This window comes from Pangasianodon hypophthalmus, chromosome 30 (genome assembly GCF_027358585.1).
Source record: "Pangasianodon hypophthalmus isolate fPanHyp1 chromosome 30, fPanHyp1.pri, whole genome shotgun sequence".
Classification (NCBI taxonomy): domain Eukaryota; kingdom Metazoa; phylum Chordata; class Actinopteri; order Siluriformes; family Pangasiidae; genus Pangasianodon; species Pangasianodon hypophthalmus.
In genome coordinates, this window is record NC_069739.1 from 11,131,415 (window position 1) to 11,154,255 (window position 22,841).

The 22,841-nt window shown below is 39.7% G+C and overlaps 2 protein-coding genes across 2 annotated transcripts in view; one reads left to right on the forward strand and one right to left on the reverse strand.

The window, feature by feature from the left end:
* The first annotated feature begins 364 nt into the window (after positions 1-364).
* nr2e1 (nuclear receptor subfamily 2, group E, member 1) lies at positions 365-8,672 on the forward strand. The gene is made up of 9 exons (XM_026918403.3): positions 365-984; positions 3,796-3,941; positions 4,343-4,430; positions 4,537-4,772; positions 5,164-5,310; positions 5,417-5,513; positions 5,696-5,845; positions 6,363-6,468; positions 6,931-8,672. Exons 1-9 carry the CDS (start codon positions 927-929, stop codon positions 7,091-7,093), a joined length of 1,191 nt encoding a protein of 396 aa, XP_026774204.1. The 5' UTR covers positions 365-926; the 3' UTR covers positions 7,094-8,672.
* A 2,487-nt stretch (positions 8,673-11,159) lies between these two features.
* Positions 11,160-22,841, reverse strand: part of snx3 (sorting nexin 3) — a 19,434-nt gene continuing 7,752 nt past the window's right edge. Inside the window, exons 2-4 of the mRNA XM_034302093.2 lie at positions 18,025-18,120; positions 15,700-15,824; positions 11,160-12,098 (exon numbers count right to left, since the gene is read on the reverse strand). Of these exons, the coding sequence (XP_034157984.1) occupies positions 11,993-12,098; positions 15,700-15,824; positions 18,025-18,120 (327 nt within the window). The 3' untranslated portion in view covers positions 11,160-11,992. The remainder of the gene's footprint in view (positions 12,099-15,699; positions 15,825-18,024; positions 18,121-22,841) is intronic.

Consider the following 22,841-nt stretch of genomic DNA (forward strand, 5'->3'; position numbering starts at 1 on the left):
GGAACACAACAAGAAGTGAGTTTAGGATCAGCGTGATGCGTGTGCAAGTGTGCGCTTAAATCAATCCCCAAGCACCAGCACCAGCAGCAGCAGCAGCAGCAGCAGCAGATCAAGTCCGTGCCCGTGTCTCCGTCTGCCTCTGCCTCACTTCATCTAACCCAGCAGAGCACCATCCTTCCACCACTCTTCCACCACTACCACCCTTCCTCGGACACTGACGTCATGCGCAAGCGGGACGCAGAGTAGAAAGGCTAAGTGGGCAAAGGAAGTCGGGCTCTCCTCCCACCCGCCTTCTCTCTCTCTCTCTCTCTCTCTCTCTCTCTCCCTTTCCCTCCTCCAATACTTCTCATACATATTACCAAAGCCTTTAATCTGACGGCACACATCACAAAGTCAGCGAGGCTTCAGGCTGCCGGGCATTTCTTAGCTCGTGTGTGTGTGTGTGTTATGTGTGTACGAGTGTGTGTGTGTGTGTGTTTGTGTATGTTTTTTCCCCCACTTGGCTTTTGGTTCCTGTGTGAGGTTTGGGAAGGTGCCTGGGCGCACACACACACCGGTACATGCAGCGGTTTTTCGCTGGAGAACCTGCCTGACCATCCCTCGGATCTTAACAAGATCAGTCGACAATCTGCTCCAACTCATCTGAAGTCCGGATTCTGGTGATCCTGAAGAGGAGGAGAGAGGGGAAAAAAAGGATCTGCAACCAGAAAGAAGCCTTGAGTAATCCTGTGGGTAAAAAAAGAAAGAAAGAAAGAAAGAAAAAATCAGAGACTGAAGCGACCTGCCTGCATAATCACCCAACACGTATACAGACTGCTTCAATTAGTGCAGAAACAAAAAAGAAAAGAAAAAAAAAAGTTTGTTGTAAATTTCTTGATCTGAAAATCTCTGAGGCTGAAAGAGTTTGGCAATATCAGAAGGCCAGGATGAGCAAAGCTGCCAGTTCAACAAGTGGCTGTTTGGATATTTTAAACGTCAAATCCAGTAAGTAATCTCCATCTCAGCATCTCTTCACACAAACTCCACAGTTACACCTCTTCTAAGAGGTTTTAATCATCATATATTTGTTCATATAATATAATATTTCAGCAGGAAAAATCACTGAACAACTTATAACACAAGTGCAAGCTGTGAATTGTAATAATGCGGTGTTGATGGGGGCTAAAATTTTTGGCTCTTTTTTTTTTTGGTTGAAATTTAAACCAGGTTATTCTGTATAATGATATATATCATAAATAACTATCCATAGCTTATCTATCCGTGTGTCTGAGTGTGTCAGAGGATTTATGATACGAGGTGTACTCATAACACTGACATCATTTCCTTGAAAAGTTTTTCTCTTTATAACTTTTTTCTTTCTTTTTTTAAAAAAAAAAAAAAAAACATCATTGAATGTGATACACTGATAATTGCCTAAGCTGTGGTGGTTTGCTTAATTAGGCATCTGTGTGCATGCTGGGTATTTGTGTGCACCTGTCAATTCATTTCAAGGCAGTGAAAATGCACGTGCAATGCCGTTGTGCAAATAAAAATAATTAAATTAAATTAAAAATGAATTAACGGAACAATTAGCATTCTATATAAATCAGTCGAAAACATATTTAAACTATTTCTCTAAGGTTAAGTATAAAAATAGAGTTATAGTATACACCGTGGTAATAAAAGCAGTAATTTTTTTTACAATAAATATAACCTGTTTATGTGCATTATTCGGAAATGTTTTTTTTTTTTTTTTAAATAAAAAATAAATAGTGCGCGTTATGGAGTAAAGAAGTAAATCAGAGCAGCCGTCCATTTTTTTTTGAAGTAAAACTTCCAAACAAAAGTTTTAGCATTTGAACACATTCAGGAATCATTCGAAATTAAAATCATTAAAACCGTTTTAAAAAAAAAAATCCAGAAATTAAGTTTAAAATCATTTTGTCTTGTAATATTGATTTTTTTTTGTTGTTGTTGTTGTTTTAGACTTTTTAAGCTTTTTGGAAATGTTCATAAGCTTCTTATTTGAGTTCACAGTGCGTTACATCCTCATGATAATCACTGTATATGTGTACTTTTAAATAATAATAATAATAATAATAATAATAATAATAAAAGCAAACTCCTCAGGCCTGTACACTCACAGCTCCACCCAAACTGTTGCAGTCTGAAGCTGATTACAGTAATGAAATCTGGCAAAAAAAAAAAAAAATCTGGCTTCGAGTATTTACGGCAACATGTCGGGAAAGTTAGCGACACTTTCCACCCGTGAAACAAACACTAACTGCAGAAATTATACCCTAAATGTGCACTTTTCTTCACTCAGCTCAAATTATGATGACGTATGATACTGATTTCAGCGTAGCTATAACTGTTGGGTAAGTTTTTTTTTTTTAAATGTAAAAAAATAAATAAAACCGCAATCATTCTGTGCATTTCTGCAGATTTTTGTTTGTTTGTTTGTTTTGATTTTTTTTTTTTTTTGGAAAAGTAAATTAGAAGATACTAAAACGTCACATATCTGATCCTCAGAATAAAAGCATGTGATGTGCATTTCATAATTTCACACACAAAAAAAAACTAAAGCTTCAGTAAGGAAGAAACTTATAGAGCATCTTAAATAATAATAATAATAATAATAATAATAATAATAATAATTCTAGCATTATTCCTGCCTAATTCCAGAAAACATCATTTTAGGATTTCTGATTTTTTTGGGTCAAGTTTAAAACTAGGATTCCTGGCCTCGCTTGAATTTAAATAAAATTATATCATTTAAAGGAATAAAGCGTTATTATGGTTATTATAGTTACATAACGAGTTAAAAGATCAAATTTGTAAAAAAAAAAAAAAAAAAAAAAAAAAAAAGTGATTAAATAATTACATGGAAATTAGTTTGGAACGAACTAGAATTTAGAAAGAGATTTTTGGGTTTTTTTGTCACCAGCACGCCCCAAGCCGCAGAAAGCAGAAAGTCATTGTTTTGCACTGAATGCTTGCTGAGCTTTATCTGAATTCCCATGCTACCGTTTTAGGACGGGTCAGTGCGAAATCAATGAGCAGGTGGACATATGTCAGTAATTACACGGCCGTTTCTCTAAACGACACCCCCCTCCCCCTCCCCATATACATGCAAATATACCTCCATTAACGGATTTAAAGACGGGATTGGGGGGGGGGGGGGGGGGGTGAAAGTTTTATACACACGAAAAAAAAAAAAAACATCACAATTTTCATTTACTTCATCCTCATTTGCATACACTTCATTGGAGGCGCGTATTGACTCTCGGTCCGCTGTGTCACTCCTCTAATCCGCGGGGCCCAGAGACGGCGCGCAGAAAAGCAGCTGTCGAGCTTCATTATGAAGCAGCACTGGCAGCTTGTTCAGATCGGTCCAGTCAGACGAGGCTCAATGGGGGGAAATCATTAAGTTAACACTTTCCCTAATGTCGCCTTTGTGAGCGCGCCATTGTTTTATTGGAAACCTGCGGCACGGCGCTTCCCTCAACAAAACGCACCATCAGCGCGGGGCCTGGATTCCCACAGACACTGAGCTGCTCATCAGAGGCTTGAGGGAACGTGTAGAGAGGCAGGTCTCACATGACAAGTTCATATCATATTCATATACACAGCTTTCTTTCATTCCTTACTTTACGCACGAGCGAATTTTTTTTTTTTAAAGCTGAGCATGGATATTAGTGGGAAGTCGCAAAAAAAAAAAAAAAAAAAAAAACATTCACCATATAGTAACTACATGCATCTTATTATTATTATTATTATTATTATTATTATTATTATTATTATTATTATTATTAGGTCGGATTCTGGATATCCCGTGCAAGGTGTGTGGAGACCGAAGTTCAGGGAAACACTACGGAGTTTACGCATGTGATGGATGCTCGGGATTCTTCAAGAGGAGCATACGGAGGAACAGGACGTACGTGTGCAAATCTGGCACTCAGGTGAGTCTCGGATCACAGAGGCGCAGAGCGCATTAGCTAATTTGCGCAGCAGTTCCTCGAAGGAAGAGCTCGCGTCTAGTTTCATAATTGAAAGATTATCCGAGAAGTGAGCCTCCTCCCGTGCCTTTGAGGGCCCTTTGGTCCGTCTAGTGTAACAGGTGTAATCCAATCTAACTGGCTGGATTTGGAGAGCAGTAGGCGGGAATGAGATTATTGGCCAAGCGGCAGGGGAGCGAGTCAATGGCCGTCATTACTGCACGATTCCGCTCATACCTGTGGAGTGTCCCCCTCCCCTCTGTGGAAGATGTCTCAGTATGCGTTCTCTCTCTCTCTCTCTCTCTCTCTCTCTTTCTCTCTCTAGGATGCTTCTCTAATTCTTGTTATGTTTTTTATACATTTAGGGAGGCTGCCCAGTGGACAAGACGCACCGGAACCAGTGTCGCGCGTGTCGCTTGAAGAAGTGCCTAGAAGTGAACATGAATAAAGATGGTGAACACACTACTGGTTTTCTTTGGGAAAAAAAAAATGCTTATACAACATTTTTGACTGTTAATCCATCATTTTTCATCATGCATGCTGAATTTCATCCAAACAGCCGTGCAGCACGAGCGAGGCCCAAGAACATCGACCATCCGCAAGCAAGTGGCGCTTTACTTTCGGGGCCACAAGGAGGTGAACGGATCCTCCTCGCACTTTCCCAGCACGTCCATCCCCGGGCTGCACTTCTTCACCACAGTCACTCAACTCGAGACTCACAGTCTGGAATTAAACACGGTGCCGAGCACACCAGAGCGCCAGGGCATGGTGGGGCTCGCGCAGCCCACTCCTAAAGTAAGCTAGCAATACAGCTCGGTGTGAATCAGTGTGTCACAGTGTGTGTGAGTGAGTGTGTGTGTGTGTGACAGAGAGAGAGAGAGAGAGAGAGAGAGAGAGAGAGCCGGCGGCACATCCAGGCTGGGATTGGATCCAGCGCGAGCCAGAATGAAATAAAGATAAATAAATGAATAAATATATATATATGAATGGAAAATGAGGACTATATATATAAACATTTCCATCTACAGCACTGAATGAATGCCTAAAGTTGGTTTCTATGAGCTGTGTATAGTCTTGTAAAGATTTCCTTATGGGTCATTGGTGTGTGTGTGTGTGTGTGTGTGTGTGTTGTTAAATCAGATAGACTTGTTTATTATCTCATTCTGTTATCTCGTCTCCTCTGCAGTATCCCCATGAAGTCAGCGGTGCACCCATGTATCTGTACGAAGTGGCCACGGAGTCTGTGTGTGAATCGGCCGCGCGCCTCCTGTTCATGAGCATCAAATGGGCCAAGAGCGTTCCTGCTTTCTCCACACTCCCTTTACAAGATCAGGTAAGTAGATAAAGCTACACGGAATCCTGAGCTAGGGGTTCGTGTGTGTGTGTGTGTGTGTGTGTGGGGAGAAATCTCACTTGAGGATCACTTTGTATTTTTGCAGTTGATCCTATTAGAGGACGCCTGGAGAGAGCTGTTCGTCCTGGGTGTAGCGCAGTGGTCCATCCCAGTGGACTCAAACACCCTGCTTGCAGTTTCAGGTAAAATTCAAAAAATCATCAAGCAAACATTTTTACATTATAACATATATTTAAAAAAAAAACAACAACAACATGGTAATAGGCTACTCGTAGCTAATGCGCCATTGTAACGGATTCTATTTTACGCACGCGCTTTTATAACTAATCACCACGCTGCTTATTTGTATTCCGTGCTCCTTCAGGGATGACCACAGAAAACACGGAGTCCCAGAGGCTAAACAAGGTGGTGTCAGAGATCCAGGCGCTGCAGGAAGTGGTGACGCGTTTCCGGCAGCTGCGACTGGACGCGACGGAATTCGCGTGCCTCAAGTGCATCGTTACCTTTAAAGCCGGTAGGTTGGAGCTCAGAGGAGTTCTCACGACTGGATGGTTGATTTAATGACATCCTGATAGCGATGGGACGGAATGCCAGTACTGCTACAGTAGAGTGCAGAAGTCTTATTCACATGCGAAGAAATGCTTTAAAGATTCCTTTAAGAATAATGAAATGAAATGTTTGTACGTAAAAAATGAATACTATCAAAACTAATCAATATTTGGTGTAAAAATACTGTTTTCTTATAAAAACTTTAGTAGTCTCAGGTCCAGTTTGTGTGATTTTCTAAGGAAATGAGCTGGAAGGCTTTACTGAGCATCTTGAAGAATCTGAAAATGTTGCTTTCTTTTCTTTTCTGTAACATTAGATGTTGCAAAAGTAATGTTTATGTTCTGACTCAATAAAGCATGAACATCTATAACAAAATTTCTACTAAACATGTATTGCACGGTACTGTACATGTACATTTACAGTGTATTAGCATGTACAGCCTACACGACCTATTAAAGGTGCTTTGTTGGTTTGTGGCACAGTTCCGACGCACAGTGGAGCTGAACTGAGGAGCTTTCGAAACGCCAGCGCCATCGCAGCACTCCAGGACGAAGCACAGCTCACACTCAACAGCTACATCCACACCAGGTACAACACAACAAGGTCCTGGGGAAGGAATAAAACACAAAGGGGGCATGCTGTGAAAGGAAACTAATCCACGGAGGGTCGGTGTGATGCGGCACACGGCGAAGACGAGTTTATGTTTATTTAGCTGACACTGGAGACTCCTTCCATAAATGCTAAATAGATGTCACCATATCAACATACATTTTGAAAAGGTTGAAGTCCCAGTGTACGTCGTTACTATAGAAACAGTGATGGATTAGAACGAGCGCATTAATGTAAACGCGTAATCAACACCCTGACCAATCAGAATCAGGTATTCAATAGCTCTGTGGTGTAAGATCTGTCTAATGAGCATAAGAACGTCATCATATATTCGGCACAGCATTGAAGGAGCATGAACCAGCGACCGATAACGAAGTGGAAGTATTTGTAAGTATTCGTCGTACTTTTTTGCGTCCACTGATCCGTGTCTTTCGGTTCTAGGTACCCGACTCAGCCGTGCCGCTTCGGGAAGCTGCTGCTGCTTTTGCCTGCGCTGCGTTCAGTCAGCGCGTCTACAATTGAAGAAGTGTTCTTCAGGAAGACGATCGGAAACGTGCCCATCACACGGCTTCTCTCTGACATGTACAAATCAAGTGACATATGAACGTCTTATTTCCACCCAACAGGACAGAAAAAAAAAAAAAAGCTGGTCTGGGAAAGTGACACACTGTCTCAGGCCAAGTAACAAAAGTGACTTACGATATGATTATATCGTAATGTACAAGAGAGAACGGCTATAATGGTTCTGGAAACATCTCCATGCCACCTCTAAAGCAGACGGCATAAAAGACAGCATTTCTAGTGGGAGAAACTCTAAACTATAAAGACTGTGGTGGCTGAACAAGTTCTGTTCACTGGTTAGGAAAAAAAAAAATGTTACACTGTGGGATACTTTGTGACTAATTTTCATCTAATCTTTTTAAATCTACTTATTGAGATAACTTTCATGATTTATTTTCCCCCCAAAAATTAGACAGCAGAGGCATTTTTTTGAATTATGTGGGTGGACTCAGATGTGTACAATCACGTAATGATTACTTATTCATAGGACATTTTACAGTCTCTAGAAGACCAATGAGCTTTCCTACCAATGTTGTTGTTTTTTTTTTTTGGTTTCACCGGTTTGACTGAGAGCTACGAAAAAAGATTTTTAAAAAAAAAAAAAAAACGAGAGAGACACTGAATCCCAAATGGCTTGGCAGACTTTTATAGGGAGTAGGGGTCCATTTCAGATGCAGCCAGCCGGAGACACGAGACAGGTCGTGAGGTCCTGTCCATTAGGAGAAGGTCTCTGTTCCTTTGACACAGTGCTGAAAACCAAAGGCTCATGCACCTGAACTCATCAGAACATGACTCACACTAAAGCAGGAGTGGGCGATAATACTACTTCTCTTTTCCAGCCATATCAAGGTCATTCTTGGAAGAGGCCATCATGAGTTCTGGACTAAAAAACATGATTTTTTTTTTTTTTAAGAAGCAGAAACCATATTTGCACAGAAAATTGTGGGTCAATCCTAATCACAATCCCAGTTGGGTAGTGAGCCAAGTGTACAAGTCTTCTGATGTGCATAAAGAAGACTGCTTTGTGATTTCAAGAAAAACTAACATGCAGAGAATGGCTTAGGTGTTAGTTTTTTTGGTTGTACTTTGAATTTAAATCACAGGGTTATTAAATAGGGACCCCTGAACTGCTCATCTCTATGACAGGATTAGATTAGCCCTCCTTTTGGATAAAAAAAAAAATCTGCCAGATGAATAAATGTAATAATCGATACCCTCAGTTCACCCATCCCTACTAGGTAGTGCACTACTCTCTCGTTCCTGCTCCGCCAGCACATGTGGAACTCTTCTTTACCCAGATGATGTGAACGGAAAAAGCGACATCCCGACCTGGACATACTGCACCATTTAGCGCTGTAGTATGCAGTTTTGGATGTAGCTAACGATTCTGCTAACGATCGCTGCAGTGTGACCCCGTAATTCTTCCGTAATGTTTTAAAAACAAAACTGCCAAGTTTTTTTTTTTTTTTTGCAGCCTTTGAATCTTACTTTTGAGTAGTTACTAACACACGTCCAGAAACATGTTCAGCACTTGTATTTTTTTGTAGTTTGTAAATATATTCCTTGTTGTAAAAAGTAATAATTTTGTGAAAAGTTGTCTAAATATTAGAATAAATATTGAATATTAAACTGCTGCATCCCAGCTTTTTGGAATCTTTGGGTTATTACTGTTATCGGGTTGAGTCCAGCATACTCGATCTTGCGTGGTGAAAGATCCACATCCCCCCCTAAGCTCCCTCTAAACAAGGACACAGAGAGGTTCATATCTGGCCTGGAGTGCATATTGAACCATCAGTGCTACAATACACCCAGACCTTGAGTTAAGTTGCTGTTCCTCGGGCTTCAAGCACTCTTTGATAAATCAAGGGCTTTGGCCAAATTGCATTTTTTAATCTTCATTTTGGATAGAGGAGCAGCACAATGGAAAGAATCATGATTGCAGATGACAATGTTCAATCCAATTTAGCTTCTTCCTTTAATGTGGTCTGCACTGGCGCGGAGTGAACTGCAAGGTTACTTGAAGCAAATAGACACACCTTTCACCAAGTCTCTTCCCAGTGTAACTAAATCCAATTTGTAAATATTATCTGCAATCCTTCCCCCCCCCACCAAACTCCTGTACAAGGCTAATACCTTAGCATCTTATTCTCTTTCACTGGCCACTTTATTAGGAACACAATTACACTAGAGCATACATGCAGTTATCCAATCAACCCATCATGTGGCTGCAGCACAATGCATACAGTCCCGTAGACACATTTTAAGAAGTTCAGGTAATGTTCACATCAAACAAAATAAAAAAGAGAGAATTGGTCTTTTTCCAATCTTCAACCATCCAGTTTCAGAGAGCCTTGCACCCACTGTAGCCTCAGTGTACAGATGGTTCTAACTCAAGTGTCCAGTGAGTGTATACTCACATATTCCTACTTTTACATTTAGAGCAAGTTCCACATTTTTTTAGTTGATCCCAAGTGTTGAATTTGCATTTGGTAGCTGTTCAAGGGAACTCTCAATACGTGGTCCAAAGAGATGTTGATGCAAGTGAAGGAGGCCATCATTAGGCTGAAAAAACAAAACAGACCTATCAGAGAGATAGCAGAAAGTTTAGGAGTGGCCAAATCAACAATTTGGTACATTCTTAAAAAGTAGGAATGCACTGCAGAGCTCAGCGACACCAAAACGTCTGGAAGACCACGGAAGACATCTAAAGTGGATGATCGCAGAATTCTTTCCTCGTTGAAGAAAAACCCCTTTACAGCATCTAGCCAAGTCAAGAACACTCTGGAGGAGGTAGGTGTATCATTGTCAAAGTCTACAATCAAGAGACGCCCTCGTGAATGTTTACCTCAAGATGCAAACCACTGGTAACACTCAAGAACAGAAAGGCCAGATTAGACTTTTTTTTAAAAAAGAAACTCTTAAAAAGGCTGACCAGTTCTGATGCAAGATTAACTTGTACCGGAATGATGGGAAGAGAAGAGTATGGAGAAGGAAAAGAAGAGTTCATGATCCAAAGCATATCACATCATCTGTCAAGCATGGTGGAGGCAGTGTTATGGCATGGGCCACTGGGTCACTGGTGTTTATTGATGATGTGACTGCTGATAGAAGTAGCAGGATGAATCCTGAAGTATATAGCGCTATACTTTCTGCTCAGATTCAGCCAAATGCTGCAAAACTGAGGAAGACGCTTCACAGTACAGATGGATAATGACCCAAAACATACCATGAAAGCAACCCAACAGCTTCTTAAGGCAAAGAAATTAAATGTTCTTAAATGTCCAATGACCTCAACCCAATAGAGCATGCTTTTCACTTACTGAAGACAAAACTGAAGACAGAAAGACCCACAAACAAGCAGCAACTGAAGGCATCTGCAGTAAAATTCTGGCAAAGCATCTCAAAGGAGAAAAAAATCAGCATTCCCATGGTGATGTCCATGTGTTCCCGATTTCAGGCAGTCATTGAACGCAAAGGATTTGCATCCAAGTATTAAAAATAATCCTAATATTTATGATTGTTAGTTTGTCAGATTACTTTTGAGCCAAAATGGACAGACTCTGTAAAAATGGTTGTAATTCCTAAATAGTGTAGCCTCCATGGATCAGCCTTGTTTGTCCAGGACGTCCCACAGATGCTCGATCAGATTGAGATCTGGAGAATTTGGAGGCCAACACCAAGTCAACACCTTGGACTCAAAATGGGGAATAACATGAATTCTCCATGTCAGATTATATGATGATCTGCATCTGTAATGATAGATCTACAGTTCAAGAGAATTACTATGTTTTGTTTATGTCATTAATCCGAGTGATCAGAATCAGAATGAAAAACTTTACAGTGGACTGCGTATGGAAACAACTGCGTCCAGACCATGGAATGAGTAATATACCTAAAGACAAAGTGTGTGTGAGTGATGTATGAGCTTGACTGACAGAAAATCCAAAGAGATTATCAGAAAATACTCAATTCAAAGGGACTGCAAAGGTACAACTACCACTCAGGGCAAGATATACAAACTACTAGTTGAATAAAGTTAAACACTTAAGGGCAGCGAGGTGCAGTGACCTTGAAAAGTTTAAAAGAATAATCACAATCTCACATCACCATCTGTGTGTGAACAGTTTTATTGGAAAACCTTCAGAAACAAATAATGGCACAGCAATATACAAATCCGGAAACATGCACCAACAGTGGCCTTGTGTTTAAATGGACTTCAATTAGGAATAAAACGAAACAAAACAAATTCGTTGAGGCTCAGCTCAGCTAGTGACTGCGTGGTTGTTACAGTTCACACACTTCGCATCGGAGAAGCGTCACTTAAGTGCGTTCTGCTCTGTGAGAGAAAGAATAGTCGTAGATTCAAGAGTAGTGCAAGTATTAGACAGAAAAAAAAGCCACCTGTCTCAAGTTAATGCTTCGAGAATTAAATTCACGTAAAGAAAACTTACTAGAATTTATTCCAACAATAGGAAATAATGTTTGCATATATATGGAAATGTTTTTGGTTCATGTTTGTTGGTTATTTCTTGCAATAATATCCTGAGCCTCATAAATCTCAAAGTTAGTGGTGCGTCTAATCTACTATGATATCCACAAACCTAAAACATGAGATGCCTCTTGTTTTGTCGTTATGTTAGAGCAGAAATGATTTTTTATTCAAATCAGAGCACGAAGTGACAAATCTCTAGAGACGGTGCACTGATTTTACGAAAGTGCTGACAATTCATTCTACAGTGCGATGGTGAGATGTTTTAGTTTGTTGTTTTTTTTTTTTTTTTAAAAGTTTGAGCTTCAGAAATTTTTTTTCCACATGCGGTATGCAGCGTGAAGGCTTCAGATGAACTGTAGGGTTCATTCCGTTTGTTTTTTATCCCAAGGGAAGAGTTCAGGTCGACTGAGACTTCTCCCCACACGTGTAGTGAGTTCCAGTGTGGGAGATTCAGGCATGTCTGACTTTGGAGGGGGTGTAGTTTTTATCCAGAGATTCGTCCTGAAGGAACATGTGCAGGCAACGCTCGTTTTGGGCCAACGGATGACCAGCCACTCTGCGAATACAGTAAAGAAAAGATGTTAATTAACGCTTGAGCAGGTACAATGACACATCAGTGTAAGAACAGAACACATAACAAAAGGAATAAGATGGGAAAGACACTAAATATGTTTATAATGAAATATTCTGGTGCTAATCTGAAAGCTTTGGAGCCTGATCTATCTGAGCACAGTGTACAGATGAGGTGAGAAAGCTGCAAGGACTAAAGCGCCGCTGCATCGCTCTCTTTAGATAGACATGAAGCAAGGGATAAATCACTCTTATTCTATCAGTACGTAGTTGAACGGCATTGTGGGTAACGTAAGAAACTGTTAACCAAAGTAACAACAGAGCATTTTGATGAAAGAATTTATACATTTAGACATTTAACCTGAGACACATAACACATACTTTTTTTTTTTAAATCAAAAGTGAAGTAAAATGGATTCTGTAAGTTTTTAAACAGGAACTGGGATTGATACAAGTGCCACAAGACCGAGTTTCCTTTTATACGGACAACATTTTGAAGACAATGTGAAACAGACAAAAAGACAAAGTGAAACAGCAAATTTTGAGCGCAGGTGACTTTGGGTTTATCTGTCAGAATTCTTTTCTCCAGAAACAAACATGGAGTCACATCTAGACATTAACAGAGGCAGAGAAAGAAGGAAAGGAACAACTCGCCCCAGGAATGAGGCTGGAGAGATGTTTGGTCAAATTCTGTCATTTTTTTCTCGTTTGCTTGTATCGCACCCTGATGTAAAAGTTATAGCATTTTATAATCTGCTGTTTGCTTCTGCTGATTAAATGTCTTTTATTATTTTCTGGATCGTTAACCAACACGATCTTTTCAGGCAAATGCCAAGGCAAGGTTAGAAAGTAAAGAAAAAATGATCCCATGTCATATTATTAAAATATATTTGTTTTCGTCAAAACCTGATTTTCTGTTCATCCTGATTATAGAGAGAGAGAGAGAGAGAGAGAGAGAGAGAGAGAGAGAATAAGACAGCCCGTGTCATCTGATTGGATCTGATCCATCATTTGGACTACAGGAATTCCTGAAATATGTTTCTATTTTGCATGTACAGTCATGTGAAAAAGAAAGTACACCCCCCTTCAGTTCTACGTTTTGATTTATTAACACTTGTGCAGTCCTCATCAACTTCTATATACAAACACATAACCTCATGTGACAATAAAAAAAAAAAAAAACACAATAGATTTCAATATGTAGTTATTTTTTCCGTGAAAGTAAACCAACATTCAGAAACCAGATAAAAATAAGTACACCCTTCCTACTTCCACGGTCATTAAGAGAGTAATTAGCAGCCAGGTGTTACTAATGAAGAGAGACTGATCAACTCTCTCTGAGAAAACTTTTACATCAAGTTACTGTTGCTAAATGTGGTTCTACACGCAACTGTTACTGAATTATAGGGTGTACAAATATTTTTCCCACCTGAACATTTCTGAATGTTGGTTCACTTTTTTGGGAAAAATGACTGCATTCAATTGAAATCTGTTGTGGTGCTCTTTTTTTTTTTTTTTTTTTTGGCACATCTGTTTGTTTAGAGAAGTTGGTGAGAACTACACTATTATTATTGTTAAAGATAGACATAGAACTGAAGGAGGGTGTACTTTCTTTTTCCTCATGACCGTGTACCGGCTTCTTTCATCCTCTCCAAATGTTAAAAGGAAGAAAATCGCATTGAAAAACTGAATTCCACTAAAAGACAGCAATACAGTAATTGTCTAAAAGTAACTGCTTTATTTATTCATTCATTCATTCATTCATCTTCATAAGCACTTTGAGAACTTGAGGAACCCAGAGGAAACCCACGTGAACACAAGAAGAACGATTGCTATATGCTGAGTTAATATAACATCCGATAAATAACATAGAAAAGAACAATGAACATAATAAAGATCTATGTCTATCCTTATACCTGCTTTTACGCATCGCCTCCAGCTGTTTTTTGTAGCTGGTTTCTTATTTCTGGTGCTGTGGCGTCGAATCATCGAATCAGTGGAGGCTCGGATATAATCGTGACCCTTTTGGCTTACCATAATGCACATCTTCGCTTTAACCGGCGCTACGTTGCTATCCTTTCAGCGCACAACAATCGTTTCTGTGGACAACAATTGCTCAAGTGGAGGAAACGCAACACAAATAATTCTCATGAGTTGATATTTAACATAACATAACATAACATATCATAATAAAGCTGTGGTGATCAAGAGTTCGTCCATTTGTGTCTCTTAATGTCAGGATTAATTTCCTCCAACTTGCGAAACTACACAACTGAAGACAAAGCTGATACGGAAGGTGGTTCCTGAAGTCGGAAACACATCTCGAATGCACGTAATCACATACCGACGCTTATGCACGCACGCGCTGCGCGTCTGTAACACGCAGGGAGCGTGTGGACCCTTAAGTGCTATTAACGATGAACAATGACATTTAATTCAGGAATTTTTGTTAAGAGAGGGAAAAAAAAAAAGCCCGTCTTAATTACTCGCGTATTGCTTCCGTCTCCAAACCTAATTTGCGGCGGCTCAGCTCGTATTAAAATTCAAACAGGTAGCGACGACACATTTGCACATGAAACAAAGATAACAGCAAAGTCTGCAATCACAGCAAATAATTACAATCGCACTGTAACTTTTATTGTCTCTGCCGGTGGGGGAACGGCACCTCAGATCAAAAATAAGCACGGGTGCACGTAACATCCTGCGGGGAAGAGGAACGCACGCCTGTAATTTCACTCGCAATTATCATAAATTACACAGCGAAAATAAAACAAATGTAAAAAGTAAAGCTGGGTGCACTCGCGGCCTCTCATCAGTTTCGATCCTTTGGTAGGTAATTATGAGGGACGCGGAGAAGAAAATAAAAAGAGAGAAAGTAGAGCTATCAGCTGACAGGAAAGGCTTGTAAGTAAATCTGCTCCTCTGTTTAACTTCAACCTAAGAAACTTCAGATTAACTTAGGGAGAGGAAGACGTATTGTTACGACTTATTCTTTTCCAAGCTTTTACAAGCATTCCATCCCATTTCAGCGACCCTGCTACGCGGCTGCTTTGTCACTGCTACAATGAAAGAAAACGCCGAGAAAGCTCAGTTTCAGGATTTAAATAATAATAATTTAGCACATTTGGACCAACAGGATTTGTCTTGCAGCTGGCCAAATGACATGTTGCGCAACTCAGTACCAGGAAACAGGGACTCTTTTGCAAAGTATAGTGCAGCTCAAAACACTAAACTGAAAGAAGAGAGGGAGGGGAAGACGACACAAAACAAAAACTTGTGTTTTTTTTTTTGTGGACGAAAACTCCTCTATAATACGATCTGGACTATAATGAGTGATTCGTAAACATTTATTTCTCTACAGTCTTGCTGTAACAGTAGAGGGGAAAAAAAATAATAAAAACACAGTAAAAAAAAAAAAAAACAGAAAATAATTGAAACTTAATTCCTTACTGCATGTTGCTGTTTTTCACTTAAAATAATTTCTGGGTGAAATATTCCTTGAAGAACTTGCCATTTTTAGAGCAGAGGGTCATTAGCTAACTGTCGCACTTGACTCCTATTTGGTTTCTGAACACTTTTAGACCTACTTGTTGAGGAACTGCTCCAGGCCTTGCCGCCGCTCCTCGATGAAGGAGTCGTCGAAGATGCCGTCATCTCCACGAAACGGGAGCTGCCTGAACAGGGCTTTCCCTGGCAGAGGAGGAACGACCACCTGACACACACACACACACACATTTACTAACCCACAGCGTATAAATAACACTGAAGCTCATTCATATGAACGGATTTATTCGTAAATCGTCGTATGAACGTTTACGCAAGGAATTTGGTATTCCTGAAGATCACGGAAATTCTGAGTGTGTGCATAAGAACACTAACTAACCTAAACCTCAACTTGATCGATTTCGATTCATATAACCTGCATAGATTACTGCACTTTTATATCTGGAATATACTGTGGAGTCTAAATTGCTTTTTTTTATTATTATTATTATTACATTTACTTTTTATTTTCAGCAGACGTCCTTATCCAGAGCGACTTATAGAAGAGTCTCGAACAAAAACACATCCTCATGCTAGTTCACTCAGTCAGGGATTAAGAGCACATCCAGAACATTTAGTCAAAACCAGCTGTTTTTTATTACTGGTATTAATTAAAGAATATAAAAAAATAAAGAAACACAAAGCCATCAATTAAGACAAATAAAACTAATCAGTCAATTAGGACAAAAGTAATAGCGGTGTATAAACAGAGGACGCGCCGGTCTGTCTGCACAGAGCCGTAACCGTAAAACAAACCCCTCAGCTGATGGAGGATTTAGCGCTCGATTATTATTACTATTAATATGATACATTATTAAATTTTTTTTTGGCATAGAAGTGGCTCAAAATAACTTCCACTCCCATCTTTCAGACTTTACTCTCATTGTTCATTTCGTGCTCCCAGCTGTCTGTGCACTTGACCTTTTATGGAGTTTTGTGGGCGTCGCTAAATGCAAATGAGCTGTGTCGGGAATGCATTTGCACTTTATCAACACACGCAAGCAAATACGAAGACAATCAGAGTTTCTGAAACGTTTGTAAATCTGGTGGGAAAATTATAGTTCGCTTTGGTTTACGCATTATATTTACACACAACGTTATTTTTTAAAAAAATGATGAATTTTTAAAAATTTGGAATTTACTTCTGTATCCAGTATCAAGCACTGCGTCATCAGTCAAAAGCTGATATAGAGTTGTACTCAGTATAGGGCTTTTTTTTTACTTTTAGGCAATACAAAAAGTCAACCAGGAAGTGTAGAAATACAGGCATTGCCCCACTTTGTAGAGAAACACGTTAAGGTTTTTCTGAACAGCAAGTTTCTCTGAGTCTGAGTTAGACTTTCGGAAACAGGTGCACTGGCCACGGAGGTGCCGTGCTTCAGCCGGATTTAGGATTTCCCGACGTCACACATCACACACTGCGAGTTCCTTCCTTGGGGATTCATCAAAGATTGTGTGACGATCTGAAATAACACAAGTAACAAACAGAAAACCTCCAGGTGCTACTGAAAGCAACGCTGTGAGGATAACGCGGCGTACGTTGCATCATCGCCTGGATGTTTTGCGCATCACTAATTGTGTTGATATTGAATCTAACTTTGTTACTTAATGAAAAAAACGTGCGTTTTGTAAGTTTAAATTTCCTTAACTGGTAATTCTGTGTGTTAATAAAGTTTTTTATTACGTAACGATAATTTTTAGATATTATTCAAGAACGTACAATGTAAAATTTATAGAATTTGTCATGTTTTGAAAAAAAATATATATATATATATATATATCTATAGAAAAGAGAAATACGTCACATCCATACACCATCTGCTTATTTATTTATTTATTTTCAACTCACTGTGATCCCGTATTTCTTACCAAAAAAAAAAATCTACAGACAATATTAATTGTCTCTTAATATCCAACACCTGGTACTGATTAAATTAGCAGCAGCTCTTTATGTGCTCCACGTCACTGTCTGTACAGATTTCAGTAAATAATACGCTTCTGTCTTAGAGGGAAATGATCTCACGCTTGTGAAACACAAAACGGCGTTTTTCACATTCCGTGATTCAGTGGTGACGACCCTGGAATTTCGGTGTTACTGGAAAATCAGGACTCAGCAGTACATTATTTATAGGAAAAGTCACGCTGTTATTAAGCGAATACCTAAAATTCACAAATATGCCGTAAATATATTATTTAGTATAAAAAGATTCATACACGATTTAACATTATTAGTAAAACTGCGTCCTGGTTTCGATCTACATTGACATTGACACACCAGGCCTTCGTTTTATCATTCCGCTATAAAGAGTGATTTTTTTTTTTTTTTTTTTTTTTTTTTTTTAACTGCTCTGTAACGAGTCATGGCTCACCTTGCTCTCTCTCTCCAGCTCTCCTCTGAGCCACTCGAAGTCACTGTATCTCCTCCTGACACTCGACTCCTTCAGCTTGAAGATGGGAAGGTTAGTCTGAGGACGACGAGAAAGAAAAAAAGCAGGCAGTGAAACACAAACGAGTACGATTCTGAGTACAACTGCGATGCATAGAAATGAAAAAGAACGGCTGAAACTGAAAATCAGGGCACTGAGAGTGTTTGTGTGTGTGTGTGTGTGTGTGTGTGTGTGTGTGTGTGTGTATTCTTATCTGTCCTTTCTAAAACGTGTGGCACTAAATGGTATTCAATCTGGAAAAAAAAAAAAAGTTACAAGGTGAAGAATCTGAAGAAGCCACTGAGAGCAACGCATACACAAGTTCTAATCAATCAGAGCGGCGAACAAAACAAAAAAAAAAAAAAAAAAACACACGCACATGCAGGAAATGAATAATACTTCTAAGAATGGATGTCTCGATCACCAAATGTCTTGACTGTCTGCTTTTGGAGAGAGAGGGAGAGAGAGAGAGACAGAAAGAGAGGAAAAGAAAGTCTTATGTGAGGCTCTAATTGAGATTAGAAGCCTGATTCGTTTCCCTTATTACGCCCCGGTCCTTCATCATCCCATCCTCGTCCATCCACGGCTCTCTGAATGATATAATAAGTCAGTCTTCACCCTTGAGTGTGCCTCTTCAGCTTTGTTCACAATGAACAACATCGATGAAACACAGCCATCCTGCTTTCCTCAAACCCCTTCTCCAGCTTTTACCAGCCTTATCCTATTTTTTACTCTCTTCTGCCGAATCGCGGCTGTCCTTGCTGCGCATTTCCTTTTCCTCCCTTCTGAGCGACTCCTTCCTTCCCTCCCATAAACAAGAGTAATATCTTTTAAAAAAAAATGGATTTGACTTGAAGTTTCAGTCGATTCCTGTTTAATAATTAATAAATAAGTATTAAACTAACATTTAGGCCATCACCTTAGCCAATGTAAATCCTTAAATACAAAGAAACTGACAATTTGCCAATCAATTGGCAATCTTTTTTTTTTTTCTGTGTGTGTGTGTGTTCATTCGAAAAATAACCTCTCAGCTCTGTTTAATGAACAGCTAGCAGGAACAGGTCTTCTTGCAGACTGTAAGTGTAGGGTTACGCTTTTACACAACGTTTACGGAGCAACGGTACTCTTGCTGTTCAGAGCGTTTGAGCTGTGGTTTCCTCTAAGCAAAGAAGTTAATCCCTGGGTCAACCCATCGGGTAATCTAATACACACACACACACACACACACACACACACGAGGGGCGAGGGCAGTTTTCAGTCTCATGCGTACTGGAGCTTGGCGGTCAGACATGAAGCCACGCTGATTAACACGGGAGTGTATTGGAGGCGTCGTGTTGCTTGTGCCGCTCTGTACGTTCACCACGTTCATTCACTCATCTACAGGAACTGCGTTATCCTCACTGACGTGTTAGACTCACTGACTAATCTGTCGACATTCTGGATAACCAGCTCTTTCCTCATTTAGGCAGAATCAAATGCACGGATGAGTGACGGTTATTAGATACGACACGGTGCGAGTGGAATCCTGGGATATAAACGAAGGCAAAACAGCCTTTAGACCATGAGCTCGCTCGAGAAGTGAAAAGTGTGTATGTGTGGTTTCATGAACAAGCAACACTGAAGAATCACCGCACAACACAAAGCCACTGTGTTCAGCGCTCAAAATATTCAGCTCTGTTTCCATATTCAGATTTAAACCAAAAGTAGGCGTGGTCTAGATCAGATTTATTTATTTATTTAATTTTTGTTGCACTGGAAAACAAACAGGGCTGCTGGGGAAAAAAAAATAAATAATTTTTCATTCACAAATTATAACAAAATATACTCCTGACACAGACGTCATGTGGAACTCTCTGGAAGTTTAGTGTGACTGAGTAAGAAAGATCTCTGTTTCAATGCGAAAATGTCTTCCCCAAATAAAAATAATAATAATAATAATAATAACAGGATATTTCTTTTGTTTGTACAGAAATATGGTTTTAATTTGGAGCTCAGTAAAGCAGCTGGAGCAAACCACAGATCAAAAAAAAAAGAAAAAAAAAACAATGCACCTCCTAATAGTAACACGTTAATGAACTCGGTCTTCATCCTGCGAGCAGGGTTGCCAGGTTCTGCGTGTAATAAAGTCTGCATATTGCATACTGCAAATCACAAATGCATGCACATTTAACTATGGTTTGTTAAAATGTTGTTGCAAAGATTGAGGGGAAAAAAAAGAGAGAAAAAAATCTTTTTCTACACCTGAACATTTTGGGATAGTTTTGGGAAAGTCTTTCTGTGTGGTTCTTGAGCTACAGTTAGGTGGGAATTTCGTAGAAACCTGGCAACCCTGAGCTCAAGCGCCGCTTCTTTAAGCTCCGACGTCTCACGTTTTTTTTTTTTTATTTCGTTCTGCAATCGTGATGCACACAACTAGTCTAAAGCTTTCTGGCAAAACCAAGAAACAAAAGAAAAAAAATTAAATAAAAAGAAAGAATTGTGCGTCTCGTATTCGTATCTGTATTTGTGTTCGTTTAGAAGGCGTTATCTGTTCAATCTGAATAAAATATTCGTATTCGGTTACATCACTACTACACAGACAGCTGCGTCTATCTTCCGAGTCTGTCTGGCCTCATCGCTGCCTTAATGATCTCAATCAAACCCGAGTTGAACGAAAGAAGCAAACAAAACAGCCCAACAAAAGCCTTGATTAGTGCGGCGAACAGTTAAGCACACCGACAGAAGCCGACTTCCACGTTAAACACGTGAAAACAGACCCATTGATTCGGTGGCAGCGTTTATGCTCAGATACTTTACTCGTTTCTTTGCGCCGCTAAACGACGTATTTAGTTTCGTGTTTCTATCCACCATCGGCTTGGCGTTTCTATATTTTAAAGCAGAGTTTTGAATTTGTAAATCCCGAGTGGAAAAATGTTTACGCTGCAAAACGTTTCTGCATTTGTTTGACGGTGAAAAATGGCAAGCGGATAAAGAGACGATAAAGAGAACGTTCAGGTAATTAGGATGTTCTAGTCTTTTCGTAATTACGTGTGTATAAATAAATATCCGTTCTGCCACCTTCGGACTTTTTCATCAACAGATGATACAATTCATTTTTTTTTAAATCAACTTGTATGACTTTTTCGAAAAAAATGTTCATAGATATGGAAATGCCAAGTTATACACCTTTAGAATAAAATCTGAACTGGAAGAAGGAGCAAGTAATTAAAAACAATAATAATAATAATAATAATAATAATAAAAAAAAAAAACCTGTTGCATGCCAGGAAGCTGTGAAGTGTCTCAAAAGTTCATTTCAGGAGCTCTACAGCACCACACGAGCTCGTGGTTGAGTGAATCGAGACGTCGAGCTGCTGTTTTAGGACAGAAGTAAATTATAGAGGGTGTTAATATTTAACGCAGCAACACTATTATTTAACATATGATGTGTTTAATATAGCAACACTAATGAACGGGAATGAATACGCAGTGTTTAGCAGTGGCTCGGTTTGCTAGAGAAGGTTTTCTGAGCTATTTTAGATGAATAAGATTAAAAGAATAAAAAAAGATTTGTCCAGCATCATTGCATAATGATAATAATAATAATAATAATAATAATAATGATGTAGAAAATAGAGGAAGCAGACAGACTATAAACAAAAGTCAATGAAAAGACACAAAATGAAACTTTATCATTTCGACAGTCGGACAGAGAGAAAAGAGACAGAAATGACACTAACGGAAAGAAAGAGATCATCCATTTTATACACATCAACCCAAAATAGCCGATTGTCTGATAGATGTACTAAAAGCGCTTCTTCTTTCAGTCACTCCTCAGCACTGTTAAAAGCCTCCACATGGCTTATGCCGATCCGAGGAGAGGGGTCTCCCTCCTCTTTTTTTTCTCCCCCCCCGAGATGCATGTGTGCGCTGGAGGGACAATGGCGTGTCCTCATTAGGAAGAGAAGAGAGAGGAGCGGGAAAAGAGAGAGGGGAGGAAGAAAAAAAAAAACCCTGCGCTGAAAGGTCACCACGCTCACTGTAAGGGGTTCAGTGCCGGCTATGCATTAGCTTTTAGCGGGCCGTAGCGAGTCAAGTTTAAGAGAGCACATTTCAGCTCTCGGCCCTTCTGTCTGTCTCTTTTTCAAAATAAAAGTAGCACAAAAATGGATGCACAATGCCATCTCATCGCATCATATCTCCAAAGAGATGAGGAGAGGGACAATAAGAGCACTCACACTTGATGCTTACAAAACCCCCCCCCTCTCAAAATCCACCTCCAGAGACAGTCTCTCTCACACCCCGCTCTCACAAACACACACACACACACACACACACACACACACACACACACACATACACACACCCCAGCTCTGGCAAAAAGCTGCTCCCTCGCTTTGTTCCCATAGCATCAACTCCCACTTTTGATACTGTCATCTCAAGTAGGATATGGTAGCCTTGATACAATATGGCCCCCATTACCATTAAAATAGTTGTCGGGGAGGATGCTGTAGACTTTGGATTACACTTGACTGGGACTGACAGCCTAGGCAAGCAAGCCATTTTTATTAATGGCCAAGAGTAAGAGAAAGAGAGAGAGAGAGAGGGGTTTGGAAATGGAGGAGAGAATGAAAGAGGGATGAAGAGGTGGAGGTGAAAGGAAGGGTGAGAGAAAGAAGGAAAGGGGTGGGGGGTGGGGGGGGGGGGTGTATTCTCCTGTCTGTAAACAAAGTCCTCTCCCATGCTTTTTTTTTTTTTTTTTCCCCCGAGTGGAGCCAGGT

Coding starts and splice junctions, on each gene's coding strand:
- nr2e1 (XM_026918403.3), top strand. CDS start 927: ATGAGCAAAGCTGCCAGTTCAACAAGTGGCTGTTTGGATATTTTAAAC. Junction 4,773..5,163: donor TCGCGCAGCCCACTCCTAAA/GTAAGCTAGCAA, acceptor TCTCCTCTGCAG/TATCCCCATGAAGTCAGCGG. Junction 5,311..5,416: donor CACTCCCTTTACAAGATCAG/GTAAGTAGATAA, acceptor GTATTTTTGCAG/TTGATCCTATTAGAGGACGC.